General features: G+C 39.7%; 1 protein-coding gene across 3 annotated transcripts in view; it reads right to left on the bottom strand.

Moving 5' to 3' along the window:
- Positions 1-969: 969 nt before the first annotated feature.
- The window catches only part of pde3a (phosphodiesterase 3A, cGMP-inhibited), a 226517-nt gene continuing 203154 nt past the window's right edge, over positions 970-24332 (bottom strand). For 2 of the 3 annotated variants that reach the window (XM_060903854.1, XM_060903855.1), the window contains exons 12-15: positions 19539-19742; positions 19296-19457; positions 16176-16440; positions 970-3455 (exon numbers count right to left, since the gene is read on the bottom strand). In XM_060903854.1, coding sequence (XP_060759837.1) covers positions 3208-3455; positions 16176-16440; positions 19296-19457; positions 19539-19742 — 879 coding nt within the window. In that variant the 3' untranslated portion in view covers positions 970-3207. The remainder of the gene's footprint in view (positions 3456-16175; positions 16441-19295; positions 19458-19538; positions 19743-24332) is intronic. The other variant, XM_060903856.1, reaches the window with a different exon arrangement.

Below are 24332 nucleotides of genomic sequence, written 5' to 3'. Positions count from 1 at the left end.
TGAAAATACAATACTCTCTTCAGATACCAGCCACATGCTTATTAATGACTGTACCTTACTTGAGAATAAGCTGCATATTGACCTTAAAGTACACATTCAGGTCAGTTTATATATACATTAATATTAGTTTAAAACTACAACAATTAAAAAAAACCCCTCTAAAATTCAATTAAGTCTCCCAAAAACATATGAAGGTCGCAGTCTGGGCACTTTCTCTTCAATACATGAAGTCCTCCTGACTGAACACATTGCCACTGCACTACTTGGGAACTGCTTTCAAACAAATAAACTGTCCTATCTTTTGCTCATTGTCAGGCTAAATTCCCATCATTCATATCACACATTAAAAGACAGGTGTTGGCTGAAATCCTGCATAGGTAAGGCAAGTTAATATAAATTTGGGCATTTTGAAATCAGTTGTACAAGCTTTTTAAAAAAAATCATTCTGGGCATATTGTGTAACACTAGATTAAAACTTGCTCACATGAAACCTAATAAGAAATTCAATATGGATGCAATGTAAATAGACCTGGCTTTCCTTTCTTCTCACATCTGTCCTCTCGCCTCCTCTTCTCTTCAAGTATACTTAGAAATCTTACACCACCAAAACTACACTACTGTAATTTTCATGTTTACCTAAGCATGCTATTATCAACAGTAAACTATATGTACACATCAGACACGATCTGTAACTTTCAAATTATGCCTTAGTATGTTTATCGTAAAATTTGGGTAAACTAGTACCATACTTGAATGAACATTTAAATAATAATAATAAAAAAAATACAATGAAAATATGGTGCCAAAACCATGGTGTCATCTCCTCAGTTTTGTTTGTATTATCTAAATGCTTTTTTTTTTTTTTTGTAACTCAGTAAGGCCTTAGAGTATTTTCTTTTTTAGGCACTCTTAAAAATTTATTTAATTTCAACTTAATTCAACTTGATTCTATACAAACATGCACTCACACAGAGAAAGCACACCTGACGTACACATACCTTATTATCCATAAAAAGATTCAACAACGCAGTTGTTTATTGAAGTAATATTTGGCACAAACAGCTGCACTGTGAAAAAATATATATTATGCCCAACTTCATAATAATACGATGGCAATCATAAAACTACCATCTGTCTACAGTATGTGTCAGTATTGCTTGATGTGCTGGCTGTTTATTAAGAAAGCGTACATTATGCTGAAATTTGAAGTGGGGAATTATAAACAAAACTGAGGTGCAAAGACAAAACACCCAATTCCCACTTTGCAATGCTACAAATTTTAATTAGCACCCCTTCTAAATTATGGCACAGTAGCATCAGGCGCAAGCTGATTACGTCTCCAAAAGAATATCAGACTGCATTATCTATCCCTGAACTGCAGTCACAATTGATCTGCTTCTCCCTTTGTCCCTGTGTCTAAGGCAGCACACATCAGTACTCTCCCTGTTTGTAGTGAACTGCTCTCTTGCATGTGTCTCCACACCATGTCTCATGCCTATATGGGTTCTCCTTTGAGTTACAGGGGTTAGCTGTTAGCAGTTCACATGCCTGTATGCATGACTACAGTGCCTCTAGGACATAGCAGCTATCAGATGGCTGGAGTATGAGTGGCCTTCCTTGTTCAGCGAGAGTGCATGATTTTAATGAGTGCTCACTCTTTAGCCTTCAAGCTAATCTTATTTGTTTTTGAATTTTGGAACTGGTTGAAAGCTGTCTGCTTTCTGTATTAAACATGTAACAAAAAAGGAATCATACCAGCAATGAGGCAAAATTAGAAAAACAAACAATCAGGTTTAAATCTTTGGGTGCATTCACACTTGCATTTCAATGTATATAATCCCTATATGGATATATACCTGCTACTGAAGATGCATAAAAGGACAGAGTGATGATTCAGCAGTTAACTGGCAATTCAAATGTGTGGGTCAAATACACAGAATGCTGAAATTATACAAGTACCAGGATTGAATACATGCTGTGTCCTAACTATAGGATGTGGGATTGAGTGGGATTGATTTACTTCCATTTTAATAAGCAAAGTAACTGCATTGCATACTTCATCTTTAAAGAACTATATCTTACAAAAATAACCCACACAGGTATGAAATTGAATAGAGCTGGAGCTTTAGCATGTAGAGTCTGTATATGTCTTTCTTACAAACCATTCTATAAACAGGAGGTTCTGGTTTTTTTTCCAAATGTGCACTGGCAGAATAAAAATCCGAAAAGGAAGAAATGTCACACAGTATTTACAGTGCTGTTGTATCTTGATAAACAGGAATGTCAGGTTGCAAACTAAAGCTTTGCAACCTCAAAATAAGCTGTAAAATGATTAAAAAAAAGTAACAGGTAATTTATATTAAAAATGACAATACACTTGAACATTCACTAGTGTACCTGCAAAGTCATGGTACCTAACCCTACAGCAAGGTGGTGACTGTGGAGGCATGAAACTTCCATAGGAAATCAAGTGGCAAACAAAAGAAACGGACAGATTGTTTTAACTTAAAAAAAAAAAGATTAGATAAGTAGTGTTACACATGTGGGTCTTTTAGGTGCATGCGATTTCCTTAACCTATTTTCCTTCATATGGATTATGGTGTATTTGTGTGTATAAAGAGTGTGCACTTCCCCATCACATTGCTATGAGCTCAAAAGGGCTAGTTGTATCATGACAGACTTCATTCCTGAATCAGTCTAATACCAGGGTCCTTAAAAATACTTGCTGAAATGAATAGACAAAAAAGTGCAGATCTTTGAGACCCCAGTCATGGAAGTTGTTTTTGGCCACCACCAGAGTGGGAAGCTTTCAAAAAGCCTATTCATGTTAATTTTAGAAATCCCATTTTATTGGATCTAGCTAATAAGCCCTACCCGAACACACTCGGACACCACCCTGTTTCATATAGAAACTTGTTCACCCAAAGAATCTACAGTGTTGTGTCTTAGTGATGTGCTGGCAACCATTTATCAGGAGTCTTGTTTGGAAATAAAGGCTTTGTGACAATATTCTATACTAGATAAATCCCTTGTTCACTCCATATCTCCTGATCATCTGAAGTCTCATCCCATTTCTGTATTTTATCTCCATGTGTTTCTACAGCTTGTGTCTTGATTTTTAGTTTCCTGATTTTTCTTAACTGTTTCCTGTTGCTTTCTTGTGTTCTCACTTTATTCAATCTGTTCATCGTCTTCTGATGCCTCATATCACTGCTCCTTTGCTGGCCATAGCTCTCCTCCTTCCATTTTTTGCTCCTGGTCCTCTGTTGGCTTGTCCTTGCTTATTGTCTCCTCCTCCTCTTCATGAATGGCCAGGATTGGGTCAGAGGCTTTGTTAGGCTTTGTCTGGCTTTGTTCCTCCTCAGCAATGACCTTCTTCCACATTTCATGATTCTCCAAAAGGTACTGGGTGATCTGACAGAAGACTTTCTGTCGCATTTTGGGCATCAGTTTCTCTACAACAGATAATAAAAGTATTAACCTTAAATTTGTTTCAAGATATAATATGCAACTTTTGGGGATCTGATGATTTCAACACCTTCTCTGATAAACATACAGTATGTTATAGCACACTTCAGAACATCTCATCTACCCCCCCTCCTCATGAGGAGGGCATCATGAGGATTATTCCAAAAGTTTATGAGGGCATTATCAAGTCTCTTCCAAAGCATATTTCTAAGTCCTACTGTATGTCAAAATAGCAAAAAAACAAACAAACAAAAAAAAAAACACAATTAATTGTGCACTAATTTAAAACATTTTAATTTATGATTTGGTATTGCTCTTTAACTGTAAGTTACTATAATTGTCTTCCTTGATTCAGAAATAATACTTTCATTTAAAGGTCCCATGGCATGAAATTTTCACTTTCTGAGATTTTTTAACGTTAAAATGAGTTCCTCTGACCTTCTTAAGTCACCCCAGTGGCTAGAAATTTCATAATGTGTAAACCAAACTATGCCCAACATTTGAGAATGGTGCGTCAAAACGGCGCGTTGATAAACTCTTCCCTTGCCTACGTCAGCAAGGGAGATGATCCCCACGCCCCCCCTCTGGATTCCCACCCACTGTATGGATTGCCCGCCCAACTCAAAAGTTGCTGTTTGTCCTACCAAGCCTACTGCGCATGCGCAGAACACATGACTACATTTTGCGCTGTACATGGATGTGACAACACAGAAAAGAGTCTGTTTTTACTGCCGACGGGAGAGCCCCTGAAGACACAGTGGCTTAATTTTATTTACTTCAATAATACGCTGTCGAGTCTACCATCATTTTCCTGATGAATGTTTCCACAACTTGGGACAGTAGGGCAGGTTTTGCACATCAACTGTCACTGAAGCCTGGGTCTGTGCCAAGCATCCCTGCCGCATCAGCAACAAACACCGAACAAGTAAGTGTATAACTGGTCGTTTTGCCGTGTTTTAAAATCGGTGCGTTAGCCTAGCAATGGCTACATTGGCTGTGCAGCTAACCGCTTCCTGCAGTTAGCCAGGTACATGGGCTCGAGTTGTACCATTTTTTTAGACAGGGCGGACGGACCAGGGCATTCGCCCGCCTGGCCGTGCCCGACGAGGAGCGCTCTCGGCCGGCTTGGGAGGCAGACGGCAGCCCCTCCTGGAAGTGCAGTTTTACCATGGGCCTCATGCGGAAAAAAATGACAAAGTCCCACTGCTCAGTTTTACCATGGGCCTCAGGCGGGAAAAAATGACAAAGTCCCAGTTTTACCATGGGCTCGAGTTGTACCATTTTTTTAGACAGGGCGGACGGACCAGGGCATTCGCCCGCCTGGCCGTGCCCGACGAGGAGCGCTCTCGGCCGGCTTGGGAGGCAGACGGCAGCCCCTCCCCCCATGGCACGCCCCCACCGTCTACCCTTCCCCGCCTCCTGCTTCTCATTAGCAAAATGATGCACTGGGAAAAGCGCTGAAATGGGGCTTTCTCCCAGGAGGCTATATCTGCGTACCGAGGGTTCATTTCGAGAAAGACTGCGGATGTAACATCCGGAAGCCTCCACGAGCCCGTTTAAAGCATCAACAAACCACCATGCCATGGGCCCTTTAATTTGAACAGAAAAATTGTTTGCACTAGAATCTTAAAGGGATAATTCATAGCTTCTCAACATCAGGATGCTGAGATGTGGATGAGGTCACAGGAGATTTTTATCACACTATATATCATACACACACACATATACATATATATTGTGTGTATATATATATATATATATATATATATATACACACACAATATATATATATATATATATATATATATATATACACACAATATATAAGTGGGGCGGCACGGTGGTGTAGTGGTTAGCGCTGTCGCCTCACAGCAAGAAGGTCTGGGTTCGAGGCCCGTGGCCGGCGAGGGCCTTTCTGTGTGGAGTTTGCATGTTCTCCCCGTGTCCGTGTGGGTTTCCTCCGGGTGCTCTGGTTTCCCCCACAGTCCAAAGACATGCAGGTTAGGTTAACTGGTGACTCTAAATTGACCGTAGGTATGAGTGTGAATGGTTGTCTGTGTCTATGTGTCAGCCCTGTGATGACCTGGCGACTTGTCCAGGGTGTACCCCGCCTTTCGCCCGTAGTCAGCTGGGATAGGCTCCAGCTTGCCTGCGACCCTGTAGAAGGATAAAGCGACTAGAGATAATGAGATATATATAAGTGAAGATATCTTGAAAAGTTATGTAATACTTCTGACTCTTATTATGAGCTTATTATATAACAAATATACAGTGGTGCTTGAAAGTTTGTGAACCCTTTAGAATTTTAAATATTTCTGCATAAATATGACATGAAACATCATCAGATTTTTACACAAGTCCTAAAAGTAGATAAAGAGAACCCAGTTAAACACATGAGACAAAAATGTGTCTTTTATTGATTAAGGGAAATTATCCAATATTACATATCTGTGAGTGCCAAAAGTATGTGAACCTTTGCTTTCAGTATCTGATGTGACCCCCTTGTGCAGCAATAACTGCAACTAAACATTTCTGGTAACTGTTGATCAGTCCTGCACACTGGCTTGGAGGAATTTTAGCCCATTCCTCTGTACAGAACAGCTTCAACTCTGGGATGTTGATGGGTTTCCTCACATGAACTGCTTGCTTCAGGTCCTTCCACAACATTTCAATTGGATTAAGGTCAGGACTTTGACTTGGCCATTACAAAACATTAACTTTATTCTTCTTTAACCATTCTTTGGTAGAACAACTTGTGTGCTTAGGGTTGTTGTCTTGATACATGACCCACCTTATCTTGAGATTCAGTTCATGGACAGATGTCCTGACATTTTCCTTTTGAATTCGCTGGTATAATTCAGAATTCATTGTTCCATCAATGATGGCAAGCCATCCTGGCCCAGATAAAGCAAAACAGGCCCAAACCATTATACTACCACCACCATGTTTCACAGATGGGATAAGGTTCTTATGCTGGAATGCAGTGGTTTCCTTTCTCCAAATATAGCACTTCTCATTGAAACCAAAAAGTTCTATTTTGGTCTCATATCTCCACAAAACATTTTCCCAATAGCCTTCTGGCTTGTCCATGTGTTTTTTTAGCAAACTGCAGATGAGCAGCAATGTTCTTTTTGGAGATCAGTAGCTTTCTCCTTGCAACCCTGCCATGCACACTATTGTTGTTCAGTGTTCTCCTGATGATGGACTCATGAACATTAGTCAATGTGAGAGAGGCTTTCAGTTGTTTAGAAGTTACCCTGGGGTCCTTTGTGACCGGGCCGATTATTACACGCCTTGCTCTTGGAGTGATCTTTGTTGGTCGACCACTCCTGGGGAGGGTAACAATGGTCTTGAATTTCCTCCATTTGTACACAATCTGTCTGACTGTGGATTGGTGGAGTCCAAACTCTTTAGAGATAGTTTTGTAACCTTTTCCAGCCTGATGAGCATCAACAAAGCTTTTTCTTAGGTCCTCAGAAATCTCCTTTTGTTTTTACCATGATACACTTCCACAAACGTGTTGTGAAGATCAGACTTTAATAGATCCCTGTTCTTTAAATAAAACAGGGTGCCCACTCAAACCTGATTGTCATCCCATTGATTGAAAACACCTGACTCTAATTTCACATTCAATTTCAATTTGAATTCACATTCAAATTAACGGCTAATCCTAGAGGTACACATACTTTTGCCACTCATGTAATATTGGATCATTTTCCTCAATAAGTAAATGACCAAGTATAATATTTTTGTCTCATTTGTTTAACTGGGTTCTCTTTATCTACTTTTAGGACTTGTGTGAAAATCTGATGATGTTTTACGTCATCTTCATGCAGAAATATAGAAAATTCTAAAGGGTTCACAAACTTTCAAGCACCACTGTAAGACCATTAAGCCTATTTCTAGACATATTTACTAATTTCAATCTGAAAGCCATCACATTCTGTTGGCAGATCTTTTTTTTCTTTCTACAAATAAACTGGCATTGGTTAAAATGGAGGAAAGGAAGCTACATGGACACGGGGAGAACATGGTGAAAATGCATACAGACATGGGGAGAACATATACAACTCTTTAGGACTGATCCTGGTGCCAAGAGTCAGCAAAGCTACCCATTACTCCCCTGTGCCACTCAGCACCTTTACACTCTCTGAAAATGTGTGATACATAAATGGTTTAAAATACCAAAAAACTGCCTAAGCTCTGTGCACATACATTTGGGTATCTGAAGCCTACCAACCCACACACTCTCAAATAAGAGACAACCCAGTAAGGCTCTTTTGGGCTACATATTTCAGAAAACATGTGATCTAACAAGCTGTTCAGATTTTACTCCCATTCTTATGTAAAGAAGGGAACTCATTAATTACACCCACCACTTGAGAGAAGGAGCTAAGCACGGAAACTGCTCTGTTGTCAGGTGCATAGAACAGCACACATTGTTACCTCGACCCTCAACCTCAGAGGACAGAAGAGCTGAGTGGATTGAATTTATTTTTGCTGGTAATGTCTCAGCTATCAGCTACAGTCTGTTCACATGTGTTAGCCACTTTGTGTCTGAATGCTTTTCCAACCTGGGCCAGTGCAATGTTGGACTGGTAACAAAACTGTTCCTAAATGAGGGATCAATACCAACTGTCCATAGCAAAACTGCAGACAAGCGAAATGTGAATATTTAATAAAATAATTATGCTATGTGTCTCTTTGGCCATTTAACACTAACTAATGCTAACAACTGAGGTAATAGATGTAACTTAATTTTCTAGAAAGTTATTGCCATTACTTGTTGTAGGATCCACGATACCATTAATGACTATTAGTTTGTTAGCTGAATGTCTGTATGATGAGCTTTATCTTATCAACAGAGTACAATAATAGAATGGATGTAGGTCCAAGGTCACTAATAGGCAGACTGTGGCCCACGTCATCCTATCCAGACCTATAACAATAAATGATTGAGAATGATTACAATTTGATGAAGCATTTATAGCCTTTCTGGTACTGGTTTAACAGCCCAGGAAACTCACAGACCAACAGCATGCACTGTAAATCATCTCATGTGATGTTACTCAGCCAATCAAATATGTACAGTCCTGGAGTCGAGGACTCAAGTCAGTGAGTGAGATATATACACATGCAGAGGGAGAAGAGAAACATCAGTCAGAGAAAGTTAGAGAAAAGTAATTTCACATGCCGTGCTCTAAAAAGAGAATAGTAGACATTGAAAACAAAGCTTTTAATCAAAAATGGACAGACTCCTTAATGTTCATTCCTCCCACAGGAAGTTCAAAACCTGTATTTGTCATATGTTCTGAGACAGTGGCAACTGTTATTATTGTTTATTATAAAATTGGTTGAGACTGTTAAAGAGGACATGCCATACGCTTTTCAGTTATTTGATATTATTCCCTGAGATAGTTTTGTAAAGTTTGTGAGGGTTTTTTTTAATTGAAAAAGAAAAAAAATACATTTGCTCTTTTTTCTCATGCCATTTTAGCATAGTATGGAAACCCTATAGGATAAGACAGGCAGATTTTGGGACTGTGTTTTTACATTTACATTGCATTACATTACAGACATTTAGCAGACACTCTTATCCAGAGTGACGTACAACATACCCAGAGCAGCCTGGGGAGCAGTTGGGGGTTAGGTGCCTTGCTCAAGGGCACTTCAGCCATTCCTGCTGGTTCAAGGAATCAAACTGGTGACCTTTTGATCCCAAAGCTGCTTCCCTAACCATTAGGCCATGGCATGTAAATAGCTTCACACTGATTGGCTAACAACCAACACTGTAATTCTCACCCACAGATTCCATTAACTAATCAGAGCTGAGGAATTATTTGAATAATAACTGGGATAAAGTATACTGATTCACACTTTAAAAATGTTATAGTCGATGCACAGCATCACATTCCACTTTTAGGCTTTATTTAAATTCATAATATCCTTACAAGGCAGTGAGGTGACTTAATGCTTGTTAATCTAGCTAAGTATTGTTTATCTCCTTACCATACTAATACACACTTAGTTGGAAATGAAGAGTGACAAAATCACTCATATGGAAAAGTAGCACTGAACGATTCACATGTTTATGGGGACACTGAACTAAAAACACTGCATGGTGCTGTGTGAGGAGTGAGACTGATGATATGCCAACATGCCATGATATGCTGACGGAGGTGATGCCTTTTTGCTTAAACTGAGATGTGTTTTCACAAAACTGCATCCCGAAAAGTGCAACTGTTTGTTTAATAATAAATATAAATAAAAACAAGTAGATAAAATAATGACTACAATAAAAATAATAAAAAAGTAATAAAATAATAAAACAGGTCTGGTTTCAGATTTGAAGTGAAAACACAATGTCTTAATGAAACAAGACACCAACCTTGTGAAGAGCAAAATGCTCTTGATAAGGCCACACTCCATCTCACTGATGTAGAAAGAACAGTTAATTGCCTATTAAATAATAATCACAAATACTGAATAATTCACTGTTTGAATTGCTAGTATTCTCTCGAATATTAAATATTTGAAAATACTGACCCAGTGTTGCCTCACAGCAGGAAGGTTCTAGGTTCGAACCTCGCTGCTAACTGGGGTCTTTCTGTGTGGAGTTTGCATGTTCTCCTCGTGCCTACATGGGTTTCCTCCCACAATCCAGAGACATGTGGATTGTGCTACTCTAAAATTGGCTACTTTAAATTGACCATGATTGTGAATGTGAGTGTGATGGTTGTTAGTCCTGTGATAGATTGGTGACCTGCCCAGGGTGAGCCCTGCCTCTCACCTGAAATCAGCTGGGATTGGGTCCAGCTTCCCCTGTGACTCTGATGGATAAGCGGTATAGATAATGGATGGATGGACAGACCAATCTCTAATATTACATGACACTAATATGAGGTAACATACCATCAGTGTTACTCACTCGAATGTCTTTTGCTCTCTTGGTCCAGCAGGCTTTGATTGTTGTTATTATAAGAATCCTAAATTGTGTTCTGTTAAACAAACATACAGTGGTGTTTGAAAGTTTGTGAACCCTTTAGAATTTTCTATATTTCTGCATAAAGATGACATAAAACGTCATCAGATTTTCACACAAGTCCTAAAAGTAGATAAAGAGAACCCAGTTAAACAAATGAGACAAAAATATTATACTTGGTCATTTATTTATTGAGGAAAACGATCCAATTTTACATATCCGTGAGTGGCAAAAGTATGTGAATCTCTAGGATTAGTAGTTAATTTGAAGGTGAAATTAGAGTCAGGTGTTTTTAATCAATGGGATGACAATCAGGTGGGAGTGGGCACCCTATTTTTATTTAAAGAACAGGGATCTATCAAAGTCTGATCTTCACAAAACGTTTGTGGAAGTGTATCATGGCACGAACAAAGGAGATTTCTGAGGACCTCAGAAAAAGCATTGTTGATGCTCATCAGGCTGGAAAAGGTTATAAAACCATCTCTAAAGAGTTTGGACTCCACCAATCCACAGTCAGACAGATTGTGTACAAATGGAAGAAATTCAAGACCACTGATACCCTCCCCAGGAGTAGTTGACCAACAAAGATCACTCCAAGAGCAAGGCGTGTAATACAACCCCAATTCCAAAAAAGTTGGGACAAAGTACAAATTGTAAATAAAAACGGAATGCAATAATTTACAAATCTCAAAAACTGATATTGTATTCACAAAAGAACATAGACAACATATCAAATGTCGAAAGTGAGACATTTTGAAATTTCATGCCAAATATTGGCTCATTTGAAGTTTCATGATAGCAACACATCTCAAAAAAGTTGGGACAGGGCAATAAGAGGCTGGAAAAGTTAAAGGTACAAAAAAGGAACAGTTGGAGGACCAAATTGCAACTCATTAGGCCAATTGGTAATACGTCATTAACATGACTGGGTATAAAAAGAGCATCTTGGAGTGGCAGCAGCTCTCAGAAGTAAAGATGGGAAGAGGATCACCAATCCCCCTAATTCTGTGCCGACAAATAGTGGAGCATTATCAGAAAGGAATTCGACAGTGTAAAATTGCAAAGAGTTTGAACATATCATCATCTACAGTGCATCTTCTTCTCCACGCTCTTGCGGAAGGCAGTCGCATTCTCTCCCTCTCCCTTCCCTTATCTTTCCTGCTTCTGCTGTCCCGTCTGTCTTGTGTCTATATTTTTGAGAGACTCTCTCTGCATTGCTCTCCGAACTAAAAACCATGGAATTGATAAACTGGTCTCTTCACACAATTGACACAATCTTCTCGACGAGAAGCCTGGGTTCGGGGTCTGTCCTGCTGGAACGTTCGCAGCCGGTTACACGATGGATGTGTGGGAGCGGTGGCGGGTCGTGTGCCTGGCGGTTCTTTCTGTGGAGGACACTGAAGACATCTACCTATTCGGAACCATGATAACAGGACTTTTGCTGATTGGATTAGGCATTGCCCTGGTTTATCGAGGAAATCATAAAATGGTGACAGCTGTTTAAAGCCCCATAAAGCTGCCCGACATGATTGAAGTGGTGGGCAGAGCTGTCGGCACTCAGACTCTGGCTATTCAGAACTTGAACCGCAACGTGGATAACATCATGGAGAAGCTTTCGGCTTTGCAATGGAAATTGGATCGTTTTGGAGACCAAAATGGACAAAGTGGACATACGGACATACGAACATATGGAGTAGGCGTGCAAAGGAATGCGTCTGCTCATCAAGACCAAACAAATTCCAATCTTATCTATTTCGGCTCTCCGCCAGCACTGGCCATGGTCAAGGCTGTTGCTGGGACAACAATTCCCCTGAAGAACACTGCTGTTAGACTCTCTCTCGTATTTCCTCCCCCCCCTCTTCCCACGGTCACTGCTTCACCCCCAGTGTGACAGGCGGGTGCGTGACCAGCGCCATTATGGCTGCAGGAGCAGATGGCTGCTTGCTGCGCTGGGTTACCTCTACCTCCTCCCCAAAAACCCTTCCCCACCCACCCCCTTTTTTTACCCCCACCCCTGATTGCTCCCCTTCTCCCCGCCTTCAAGTCCCGAGTTTTTCATGTTGTAAAGTGTACTTGTGTTATTTTTGTGCTTATGTGCTGAGGTTTTTTAATGTTCCCACACTGTACTCCTCAAGGAGCATAATGTGGGGGTTGCTTTTTTCTCCTCTCTCCTCATGTTACTACTGTGCTTCCTTTTCTTTTATCCCTGTCTTCTTGTCCTGTTCCCCCTCTGTAAGGACAGGTTGATGGTCAATTTCACTGGTACAGTGATAATAAAGGGTTCATTCATTCATAATATCATCAAAAGATTCAGAGAATCTGGAAGAATCTCTGTGCGTAAGGGTCAAAGCTGGAAAACCATACTGGGTGCCCGTGATCTTCGGGCCCTTAGACGGCACTGCATCACATACAGGCATGCTTCTGTATTGGAAATCACAAAATGAGCTGAGGAATATTTCCAGAGAACATTATCTGTGAACACAATTCACCATGCCATCCGCCATTGCCAGCTAAAACTCTATAGTTCAAAGAAGAAGCCGTATCTAAACATGATCCAGAAGCGCAGACGTCTTCTCTGGGCCAAGGCTCATTTAAAATGGACTGTGGCAAAGTGGAAAACTGTTCTGTGGTCAGACGAATCAAAATTTGAAGTTCTTTATGGAAATCAGGGACGCCATGTCATTCGGACTAAAGAGGAGAAGAACGACCCAAGTTGTTATCAGCGCTCAGTTCAGAAGCCTGCATCTCTGATGGTATGGGGTTACATTAGTGCGTGTGACATGGGCAGCTTACACATCTGGAAAGACACCATCAATGCTGAAAGGTATATCCAGGTTCTAGAGCAACATATGCTCCCATCCAGACGACGCCTCTTTCAGGGAAGACCTTGCATTTTCCAACATGACAATGCCAAACCACATACTGCATCAATTACAGCATCATGGCTGCATAGAAGAAGGGTCCGGGTACTGAACTGGCCAGCCTGTAGTCCAGATCTTTCACCCATAGAAAACATTTGCCGCATCATAAAATGGAAGATACGACAAAAAAGACCTAAGACAGTTGAGCAACTAGAATCCTACATTAGACAAGAATGGGTTAACATTCCTATCCCTAAACTTGAGCAACTTGTCTCCTCAGTCCCCAGACGTTTACAGACTGTTGTAAAAAGAAAAGGGGATGTCTCGCAGTAGTAAACATGGCCTTGTCCCAACTTTGTTGAGATGTGTTGTTGTCATGAAATTTAAAGTTACCTAATTTTTCTCTTTAAATGATACATTTTCTCAGTTTAAACATTTGATATGTCATCTATGTTCTATTCTGAATAAAATATGGAATTTTGAAACTTCCACATCATTGCATTCTGTTTTTATTTACAATTTGTACTTTGTCCCAACTTTTTTGGAATTGGGGTTGTAGTCAATGGGTCACAAAGGGTAACTTCAGACCTCTTCAGACCTGAAGAGAGAGGTCTTCAGGGTAACTGAAGACCTCTCTCACATTGGCTAATGTTAATGTTCATGAGTCCACCATCAGGAGAACACTGAACAACAATGGTGTGCATGGCAGGGTTACAAGGAGAAAGCCACTGCTCTCCAGAAAGAACAATGCTGCTCATCTGCAGTTTGTTAAAGATCACGTGGACAAGCCAGAAGGCTATTGGAAAAATGTTTTGTGGACAGATGAGACTAAAATAGAACTTTTTGGTTTCAATGAGAAGCCCTATGTTTGGAAGAAGGAAACCACTGCATTCCAGCATAAGAACCTTATCCCATCTGTGAAACATGGTGGTGGTGGTAGTATCATGGTTTGGGCCTGTTTTGCTGCATCTGGGCCAGGATGGCTTGCCATCATTGATGGAACAATGAATTCTGAATTATACCAGTGAATTCTAAAGGAAAATGTCAGGACATCTGTCCATGAACTGAATCTCAAGAGAAGGTGGGTCATGCAGCAAGACAATGACCCTAAGCACACAAGTCGTTCTACCAAAGAATGGTTAAAGAAGAATAAAGTTAATGTTTTGTAATGGCCAAGTCAAAGTCCTGACATTATTCCAATTGAAATGTTGTGGAAGGACCTGAAGCGAGCAGTTTATGTGAGGAAACCCACCAACATCCCAGATTTGAAGCTGTTCTGTATGGAGGAATGGGCTAAAATTCCTCCAAGCCGGTGTGCAGGACTGATCAACAGTTACTGTAAACGTTTAGTTGCAGTTATTGCTGCACAAGGGGGTCACACCAGATACTGAAAGCAAAGGTTCACATACTTTTGCCACTCACAGATATGTAATATCGGATCATTTTCCTCAATAAATAAATGACCAGGTATAACATTTTTGTCTCATTTGTTTAACTGGGTTCTTTTTATCTACCTTTAGGACTTGTGTGAAAATCTTATGATGTTTTAGGTCATATTTATGCAGAAATATAGAAAATTCTAAAGGGTTCACAAACTTTCAAGCACCACTGTACACTACACATGCTCCAAAATACCGTTTTTTTATTTTAAATCCTTTGGAGTGAGCATAAAAGTGAAAAGGAAGCTACTGAGATTTTTTTTATGTTTATAATAAATGATATTTACATTTTGTTTACCTGTTTATAAATTTATATATTTTCACTGGTTTATGAGACACAATGTGGCACTACTACTAAAATTTGCTTTCAAAATTATCAGGTGATTGATATTCATGTATTAAAGCGAGACGGCCTTTCGAGTTCATCAAATTGGTGAAATTTAGTTCCCTCTGAAATTTCGTCATTGTGATATATGTTAATTTATGTAATATCTCACAAAATTTCAGGCCATTCTGTAGTTGGGAAGTTATTTAATTTGAGGGGATTCCCTAGCAAATAATGTGCATGAAATCACTTGCTTTGTGCAGTCAAGCAGACAGAGGAAGTCCGTGTGCGCATGCGCAGGTTTACCTTGACCGTGCACTGACAGTTGCATTATTCTGTCACTAAACGAACAGCTGATCACACCGAGGTGCTCGCTGACTGCCAATATTTATTCGTTTGGTCCTGCGTTTCCTTTCCTTCGCAACATAACATCTTTTCTTCCCGCTTTCCGTTAGTGTAGTCGGTCTTTCACGTTTCATTCGCACACTCACGTCCTCCATTTTTTTCTCGTTCCAAATTTGTATCCCACAATGCCTTGAGCAAATGGGGAAAGCCCATCACGTGATGCATGATGTAGTATCTTGAATTGGGTCATGGTGAAGCAGGAAAAAATAGCGGATAATTTAGGGCCACATGGCCTGAAATTCATTAATTGTTCTATTTAAAAAAAAAATACAATTTCAAGTCTGTGATTCGAATTCAGTAGCTTTCAGTCCACTAAACAAAAAATAATTAGGTGTCAGGGAAAATTATTTTTATGACCTAAACTCGAAAAATCTGAAAGGCAGTCTACCTTTAAATCTTGTGAGTAATGATATTTCAGAAGCAATTTATTAAATGAATTCGACAGCCCTGCTATGTGGTGAGTTTACACTCTGCATGTATGTAAGATCATCTTTCCCACCTCTAGTCATTTAAAATAATTGCTTTTCAACTCTTGTCCATGCCATTAAAAAAACCCAACCCTTATAAAAATGATTCTGGATCTTTATAAATGGTCGCATACTGATGAGAGCAATACATTTTCCTGTAAATGTAGCAGACTTTAAATCCTCCAATGACAAAATAACAAAACGTGCACAAAATGCATATGAACATACGAGACTGATCCGAGTTGGTAGAAGCATCTTCCTCAGTTGTGTCTTCTTCTTCTTCTTCATCAGTCTCCTCTACACCAGATCCTTCTTCAGCCTCACTGGGCTGAGGCTCCACCCATCGGCCAGGCATGAGGGCAGCTGTGTCATAGGAGCTGCAGAGCGGCCCAACGATGTGAGTGATGAAAGACTCCTGCAACTTGGCTAGCTGGGGGGCTGAGCGGTCCATGAATGGGCTGATGGGTAATTCCAAGCTGGCCTCCTCATCACCCTGATAGGCAGTGCAAAGAAAGCAACATGCAACAGAATATTATTCAGTAAATCTGAGGTTCACAATGTTAAGGAGATGGGTCTCATGTGAATGGGATGTTACTGATTTTTTTCACAAATTGATTTAAAAAATATTAAATTAACTTATTTTAATTATTTATTTTATTATACACTATATAACCAAAAGTATGTGAACACCTGCCCATCACACCCATGTGTAGTTTTTCCCCAAACTGTTACTACTAAATTGGAAGCACAATTTTGTAGAATGTCTTTGTACTCATAGCATTACGGTTTCCCTTCACTGGAACTAAGACGTCCAAATCTGTTCAACATGATGATGCTCCTGTACACAAAGGGAGCTCCATGAAGACATGATGTATGACGGTTGGAGTGAAGAACTCGAGTGTCCTGCACAGAGCCCTGACTGAACTCAACCCCACTGAACACTTGGGATGAACTGGAACTGGAGCCTCAACATCCCAACATCAGAGTCTGATCTCACTAATGAACACAAATCCCCATGGCCACACCCCAAAATCTAGTGGAAAGTCTTCCCAGAAGAGTGGAGCTCATTATAACAGCAAGGGGGACCAACTCCATATAAACACCTATGGTATTGGACTGAGATGATCAACAGAGAGATTAGCTTGCTAGCTAATTAACATTGTAGCATCTTGACACAAGCATGTTTTCAAAATTTCACAAATATTGTAATATTACAGAATACCAGCAATCAGCTCACACTGGATTGATTTCACTGAATGCTACACACTGGAGGTAAGCACTGACATTTCAGTGTCATGTTCTGTCTTTAAACAAACAGTTAATCAATAAGCAAGAGTTGAGCTACAGGTGTAACAGCTATCTATTTATAGAAGTCAGCCAGGAGACTTTATTTAGTAAAAATTAGTTGTTTTAATTTTGTATATTGATGCGTAAAACACATGTTTATCTCTTTAATCCCATGTGCAGCTGTGTCTGGTTACAACCTATTAACTTAATTGCATGAGGCTTGGAAGCTTTTGCTGAAGTGTTCTTGTCTTTCTGTCAGAAGTGGTCCAAGCTGTCTATGGTAAAACAGTGTGTCAGATCCTCACACAGTCTGAATATTCAAGCACCAATTTTAACTGAATAAAAATCAATACAGTTCTGGTATATCTATGGACCTATCAATTTGACATGTTCAGCCTTCTACCTAAATACAACAAAAAGTTTAAATACACGTTCTCTTAATTGTAATGGTCTGCAGCGCCACTACAGGACCTGTACTGTATGTGGTATGTGTGTTTTGTACAGTTTCCCCATCACATTTCCAGTCTTAATTTAGATTTTTCAACATAGTTTTGAGATGCCACATTTCTTGAAAATACTGCACTGATAGGTTTCACATTTTGATCAACCAGCTAAATCATATTAATCCATTTCCTCCATAACAAATAATTTTCTGTCATTTTTTTTTTTTTGTTGGAAATGTTATGTTTGGAAATATACGATATATTTGTACCAATTTAATAATGCAGAAGTCATAAAATAAAATAAAGTATAATAAAATTTATACTAAAAAAAGGGTGTCTCAGACTTAGACAGTACTGTATACAATATATCAAGAAATCTGCACTCATGACTCAAAGTCAGGACTTATTCATCATATTTTATAAAAAGAAAGAACAAGCTCACAAAAACTGACTGGCTTTTTTCTGAGCCTTGTACTAAAATATGTAGAATGACGTTTCCAATGATGTGTGTATGATATTTTATATGAGTAATAACAGTATACAGTATAATAGTACTGTATTGTATACTGAAGTAATATTATTTTGCTTATAAACAAAATATTTTTGTCTTGTCTTGTTTGTATTGATTTTTGAGCAAAGGGCAAGTCCTATTCCTTATAAGTGTGACCTTACTCGGCCAATAAAACAGATTCTGTTTTACCAATATTTTGGAGGAAAGCATAATGGATGTGTCCTTACACATACCTCTGCTGAAAAAACATTTAAAGGATATGATCTGTCCAGTGGGCTTTATTTTAAAAAAAGAATCTGAATTGCCAAAATTGCAGAGAACTTAATATGCTGCATTTTTGGAATGACATTTAGACATAAAGAATGAACCACAGTTGCCAAGGCCTCCTGTTGCTATGGCAACCAGTGGTAATGTCTTTCTAGAGGCTGTCATGTATGTATGCTTTGTTCTGTCATGTGGTACAGAATGAATCATTCAGAAACCAGAGAGAGAGAGAGAGAGAGAGAGAGAGAGGCTATATATATTAGGATTTTCTAATGCTATAAATGGAGTCCTGACAAAACTGTCATCTTCTCCCTTCTATTCTTGATTGCAGCACCTTGTCTCACTTTATCTACTTATCTACTATAAACAGGCAGTGTCCTATTTATGTTAAAGAAATGAACTGTGACTTTTTATTATGATATGTTGCATAATACGCTGAGATGTACAGTTAACTTGGACCTGTATGTACGTAAAAACATGCCCCCCCCCCCCCCCCCCCACACACACACACGCTGAGTCTATTTAGTGTATTAATTGGTGGCTATTGCTGTCAGCAGTGCAGTTGTAAAACCATTATCTTCAACACTGCTGAAAGGAAAAGGCTGGTTGCCAGGAAACACCATGTCCCTGCGTTTCTCGAGTGACTCTGGGTCAGCATTATTGATGCACCAACTGGTTGCTAAGGACATTTGTATTATTGTGCCAATTACACAGGGCATTACTGAGGACAAGTTTTCACTCTGTATGAAAGCTTCTTGACATTCGTAGATAGTGTTACTGAATACCTCACAATTTCACAGGCTCAAGAGAAATTAAATATGTATACATAAATGTATTGCGTACTTGCTCATAAAACTCATTGACGATGCCCTCTGTCCACTGAAGATGAAGATCTTTGTGCTTCAGTGGCCCGTTAACATCGGCTAGCTTGATACACATCTGGCAGACCAGAAGTCGGTCATTCTCATTGGACCAGTCAATACCTGAGCAACCTTCATGCCCCACCTGTATACAAATGACAAGTTTAAGTTAAAATGTAGTAGTTCATTTATGATTAATCTGCTAATTATGGAAGTAAGAGATCACCTTTGCATTGAATTCAGCCAAAAAGTCAAAGTGCTTTTTCAGGTCAGTGGCCAGAATGGCCTCAATAACCAAAAAGCGAAAGCGCTTGAAATCCACATGGTCTAGATTAGCCAGAAAGTTGTACTCAGCCTGGGACATGAACAGATTCCAAGCAGAGGCAGCATGGTGATTCTCCAGAACTGAGCGGTCATTGTAGAGCACTGCCTGAATAAGCAAAAGTGACAAGTTCATATGAGCATGTAACTGAAACATGAAGGAGAGATAAGTGGTCTGTGCATTTATTAATAGTAGAGAAGTAATGTGAGATTTTCTTTTAATGCAATATGATGCAATTAACGGCTCATCATGTTACAGCAGTCAACTGTGCGTACTGATGTTAATAGGAACTAGATAGAACTCGACGCCAACGGCGTCGATGGGGATGCCTCTGCCCAGTAGACTACACGCCTTATTAAGTTGTAATTTGGGGATGGACATTTGACCTGGTGAAAATACTTGTATTAGCCTTGGATATATTGTGTTCACAAGGTTTTCGGACAGACATTTGACCTCACAGTGACCTTGACCCTAGACCTTTTGATCTCAAAATCTAATCAGTTTATCTTTGTCCCCAAATGCACAAATGGTGAAAGTTTGGTGAAATTCCTTTCATTTGCCTTGGAGATATTGTGTTCACAAGGTTTTTGGACAGACATTTGACCTCACAGTGACCTTGAGCTTAGACCTTTTGATCTCAAAATGTAATCAGTTTATCTTTGTCCCCAAATGCACAAATGGTGAAAGTTTGGTGAAATTCCTTTCATCTGCCTTGGAGATATTGTGGTCACAAAGTTTTCAGACAGACATTTGACCTCACAGTGACCTTGACCTGAGACCTTTTGATCTCAAAATGTAATCAGTTCATGCTTGTCCCAAAGCGCACAAATGGTGAAAGTTTGGTGAAATTCCTTTCATTAGCCTTTGAGATATCGTGTTCAAAAGATTTCGGGACGCACGGACGCACGCACGGACTAGACCTTTTGATCTCAAAATCTAATCAGTTTATCTTTGTCCCCAAATGCACAAATGGTGAAAGTTTGGTGAAATTCCTTTCATTTGCCTTGGAGATATTGTGTTCACAAGATTTTCGGACAGACATTTGACCTCACAGTGACCTTGACCTTAGACCTTCTGATCTCAAAATCTAATCAGTTCATGTTTGTCCCAAAGCACACAAATGGTGAAAGTTTGGTGAAATTCCTTTCATTAGCCTTTGAGATATCGTGTTCACAAGGTTTCGGGACGGACGCACGCACGGACTCACACACGGACAGATGGACAACCCGAAAACATAATGCCTCCTGCACCTTACGGAGGCGGAGGCATAAAAAGGTAACTTAGTACTTCATACATGGTAGCTAATCTGGAGTTGTTGCATTGCCTTCTTTCCATTTTAAGGCCTTTTACTGTGTAAAATATATCCATACATTCATTACCAGCAGGTTGAATTATTGTAATGCATTGTACAGTTAAATACACCAATTTTATCTGTTAGGAGGAGGACACATGATGTCTGTTTATACCCTAGACATTAGCCAGGAACATAGATAATGATTTATTGATGTAGCTTTTGTTTTACTTTGAAAACACAATAATCACGAGTGACTTTAGTATTCACTTCGATAATCTACATGGTCCTCATTTGGGGTCCGTCAGATTATAAATGGGACCCACTCACTCTGGTGTGGTTAATACTAACATTTGGCATAGACATAGAACATGTAATTAACCTAACCTAGTCTCAGACTATTTCAGATCACTCATTTGAACTACATGTTAGTCATATTATTTGCACTTCACCTTGCAAATACATTACAGGTACAATCACAATGGTTGCTTTAGCTTTATTCAAAGTCCTAGATTTACACACACACACACACACACACACACACACACACACACACACACACACACACACACACACCTTTAGCAGTGCAGATCTGGGGGCTTAATGAGCCGGATGCATTATGTCCCAGTGTGCCCTCATTATTTTCTGGCTCTTGTTTACAGCTAAGACCCGCTGGAGTCCCTGCTTGCACTCTGATCACAATGAACTTTTTAAATCACTACAGGATCTGTTGAGCTGTACGCACTCCCGCTGCCGAACATAATATTGCTGCCTGAATCCTGACACACTTCTATTGCTGTGAAACCTCTCGTCCTCTGGACCTGCTTGGTTCATCCTGATGCTTTACTCAGTAATGGCTGATCTTGATGTTAGGTGAAAGGGCTGAAATCTAATACCTATCAAAAGTTTAACAACAAAACTATCAAGGTTTAGCAATGTTTATTTAATGGTAAATAAAAGTGGCACTACAGTGTTATTAATGTATCACTTTTGACAGTCCTCAAAGTATATTATTATCAAATGAATGCTTTGTTTTTTTTTTTGTCTTTATAAAGGTTGCTGTCCTTAACTGAAATAAATTTTAAAAGAAATTGCTTTGAGAGTAATGTAAAAAATTGAAATCTTATGTGATATGCATACAGTTTTCTAAATGTATTTAGATCCCTCCAGATTTTGCACTATGTTATAGATTTAACTTAAATTTGATTAAATTTCCTTTTTGGCCATCAAACTACATACTACAGTATATCCAATAATGACAAAGAGGAAAAAACAAACAAACAAAAAACCCTGAAATCTCTCATTTAGATTTCTGATCCTTTATCCAGTGTTTTGCAGAAACACATTTGGCAGTGATTACAGCTTTGAGTCTTTTTGGAAAAGCTCAAGCTTTTCACACCTGGATTTGAGCAGTTTCTTCCTTTGCTCCAGTCTGAGGTCATACTGTATGCAGTCTAGAGCAGTTTTTCTTCAAGAACCTCTCTGTATTTTGTGCATTCATCATTTTCTCAGGGTGGCATGGTGGTGTAGTGGTTAGTGCTGTCGCCTCACAGCAAGAAGGTCCGGGTTCAAGCCCCGTGGCCGATGAGGGCCTTTCTGTGCGGAGTTTGCATGTTCTTCCCGTGTTCGCATGGGTTTCCTCCGGGTGCTCCGGTTTCCCCCACAGTCCAAAGACATGCAGGTTAGGTTAACTGGTGACTCTAAATTGACTGTAGGTGTGAATGTGAGTGTGAATGGTTGTCTGTGTCTATGTGTCAGCCCTGTGATGACCTGGTGACTTGTCCAGGGTGTACCCCGCCTTTCGCCCGTAGTCAGCTGGGATAGGCTCCAGCTTGCCTGCAACCCTGTAGAACAGGATAAAGCAGCTAGAGATAATGAGATGAGATGAGATCATTTTCTCAATTCTGACCAGTCTCCCTGTCCCTGCCTCTAAGAAACATGATCGTAGCATGATGCTGCCATCACCATGCTTCACCGTAGGGATGAGATTACCAGTTGATGAGCAGTACCTCACTTTGTCAGACATAGCTCTTGGAGTTCAGACAAAACAGTTACATTTTTCTCCCATTAGAGCAGAGAATATTTTTTTAATGCTCTCAGAGTCTTTAGGTGCCTGCTGTCTGCCTTTTATAGTAAATCCAGATGCAGCTTGGATTTTTTTTCTTATTAGGATTTCAATTATAACTATGGCCACAAAATATCTATATGATGAAGAAAAAAAGGAAAAGAAAAGAAATGGCAAATTGGTGGTTGCATTTTACTTTTCGAGTTTTAAATTTGGCACACAATACCTCCCATACATTTGTCTATTATGTTCAGCAGCTGAAGTGTACTGTTAAAGGCGTCACGCAGTGGCGATAAAAGTTGCATTATTCTGCACCAGAATGCTTTCGAGATTCGAAATAAATTGACCGTCGATTTTTCAAAAGCTTCCCGCGGTTGTAATCGGTCTTTATTTGATCATGCCCATCACTTGAAAATTTCCGCGTTCGCAGCGCCCCCTCTCGGTCAATGGAACAGCTGCGTGACGTCATACCAGTAACCACTCGGTGCAGTTGCAATGACGGACACACCAGAAAATAGGAGCGATGCTGAGGAAATTAGCTTTGATTTTACCGATACAGAAGAAGAAAATGGCCCACAAGTAGAGATTTTGACAGCTGAATGTCCTGGTGGTATCCAGCCTTACAGATTTGAACCTGAGCGCTCATCTTCAGAAGAAAATGAGGACAGTTCTGACGACGACAGAAACGAAGGCGGGCGACTTGAAGACTTGTTTTGGTTGGTTTCTCTGACTAAATCACTACTTGTGTGTATTTTTAAAGACCATTTTCACTTGAATTAGAATGCTGTGTGATTAATCTATGATTATGTGTAATACTGATAGCTGTAGGGGGTGAAAGTATAGCTAGAAAGATTGAATTCTAGCAACTTGACAGCTTGCGATCTCGTGAAATGCAGTGGGCCTTCTGATACAGTAGACCCCTTGATATTCCAGTTTTCATCATTTTCCTTTTATTGCGGTTGATTTTAACTTGATATTCAGTATGTTATAGGATGGGAGTATTGAGCTTTGTATTGTATTGTTTAGTAAACGTACAATTGTCAGTAATAAGTGATAATTATTAGTTAAAGGCAGCTCTGTGGCATAAATCTTTCAATTAATCTTCTGTCATCCATTTGCTAAAATTATGTGCCACATGTGTTATCAAGACAACACTTCATGTGACAAAGAAAGATATGACAAATACATAAATGTATGAAAATCATCACATCACATCACATTATCTCTAGCCGCTTTATCCTTCTACAGGGTCGCAGGCAAGCTGGAGCCTATCCCAGCTGACTACGGGCGAAAGGCGGGGTACACCCTGGACAAGTCGCCAGGTCATCACAGGGCTGACACA

Source organism: Neoarius graeffei, chromosome 21, assembly GCF_027579695.1.
Source record: "Neoarius graeffei isolate fNeoGra1 chromosome 21, fNeoGra1.pri, whole genome shotgun sequence".
Taxonomy (NCBI): domain Eukaryota; kingdom Metazoa; phylum Chordata; class Actinopteri; order Siluriformes; family Ariidae; genus Neoarius; species Neoarius graeffei.
This window is presented reverse-complemented; position numbering and strand designations above follow the sequence as displayed.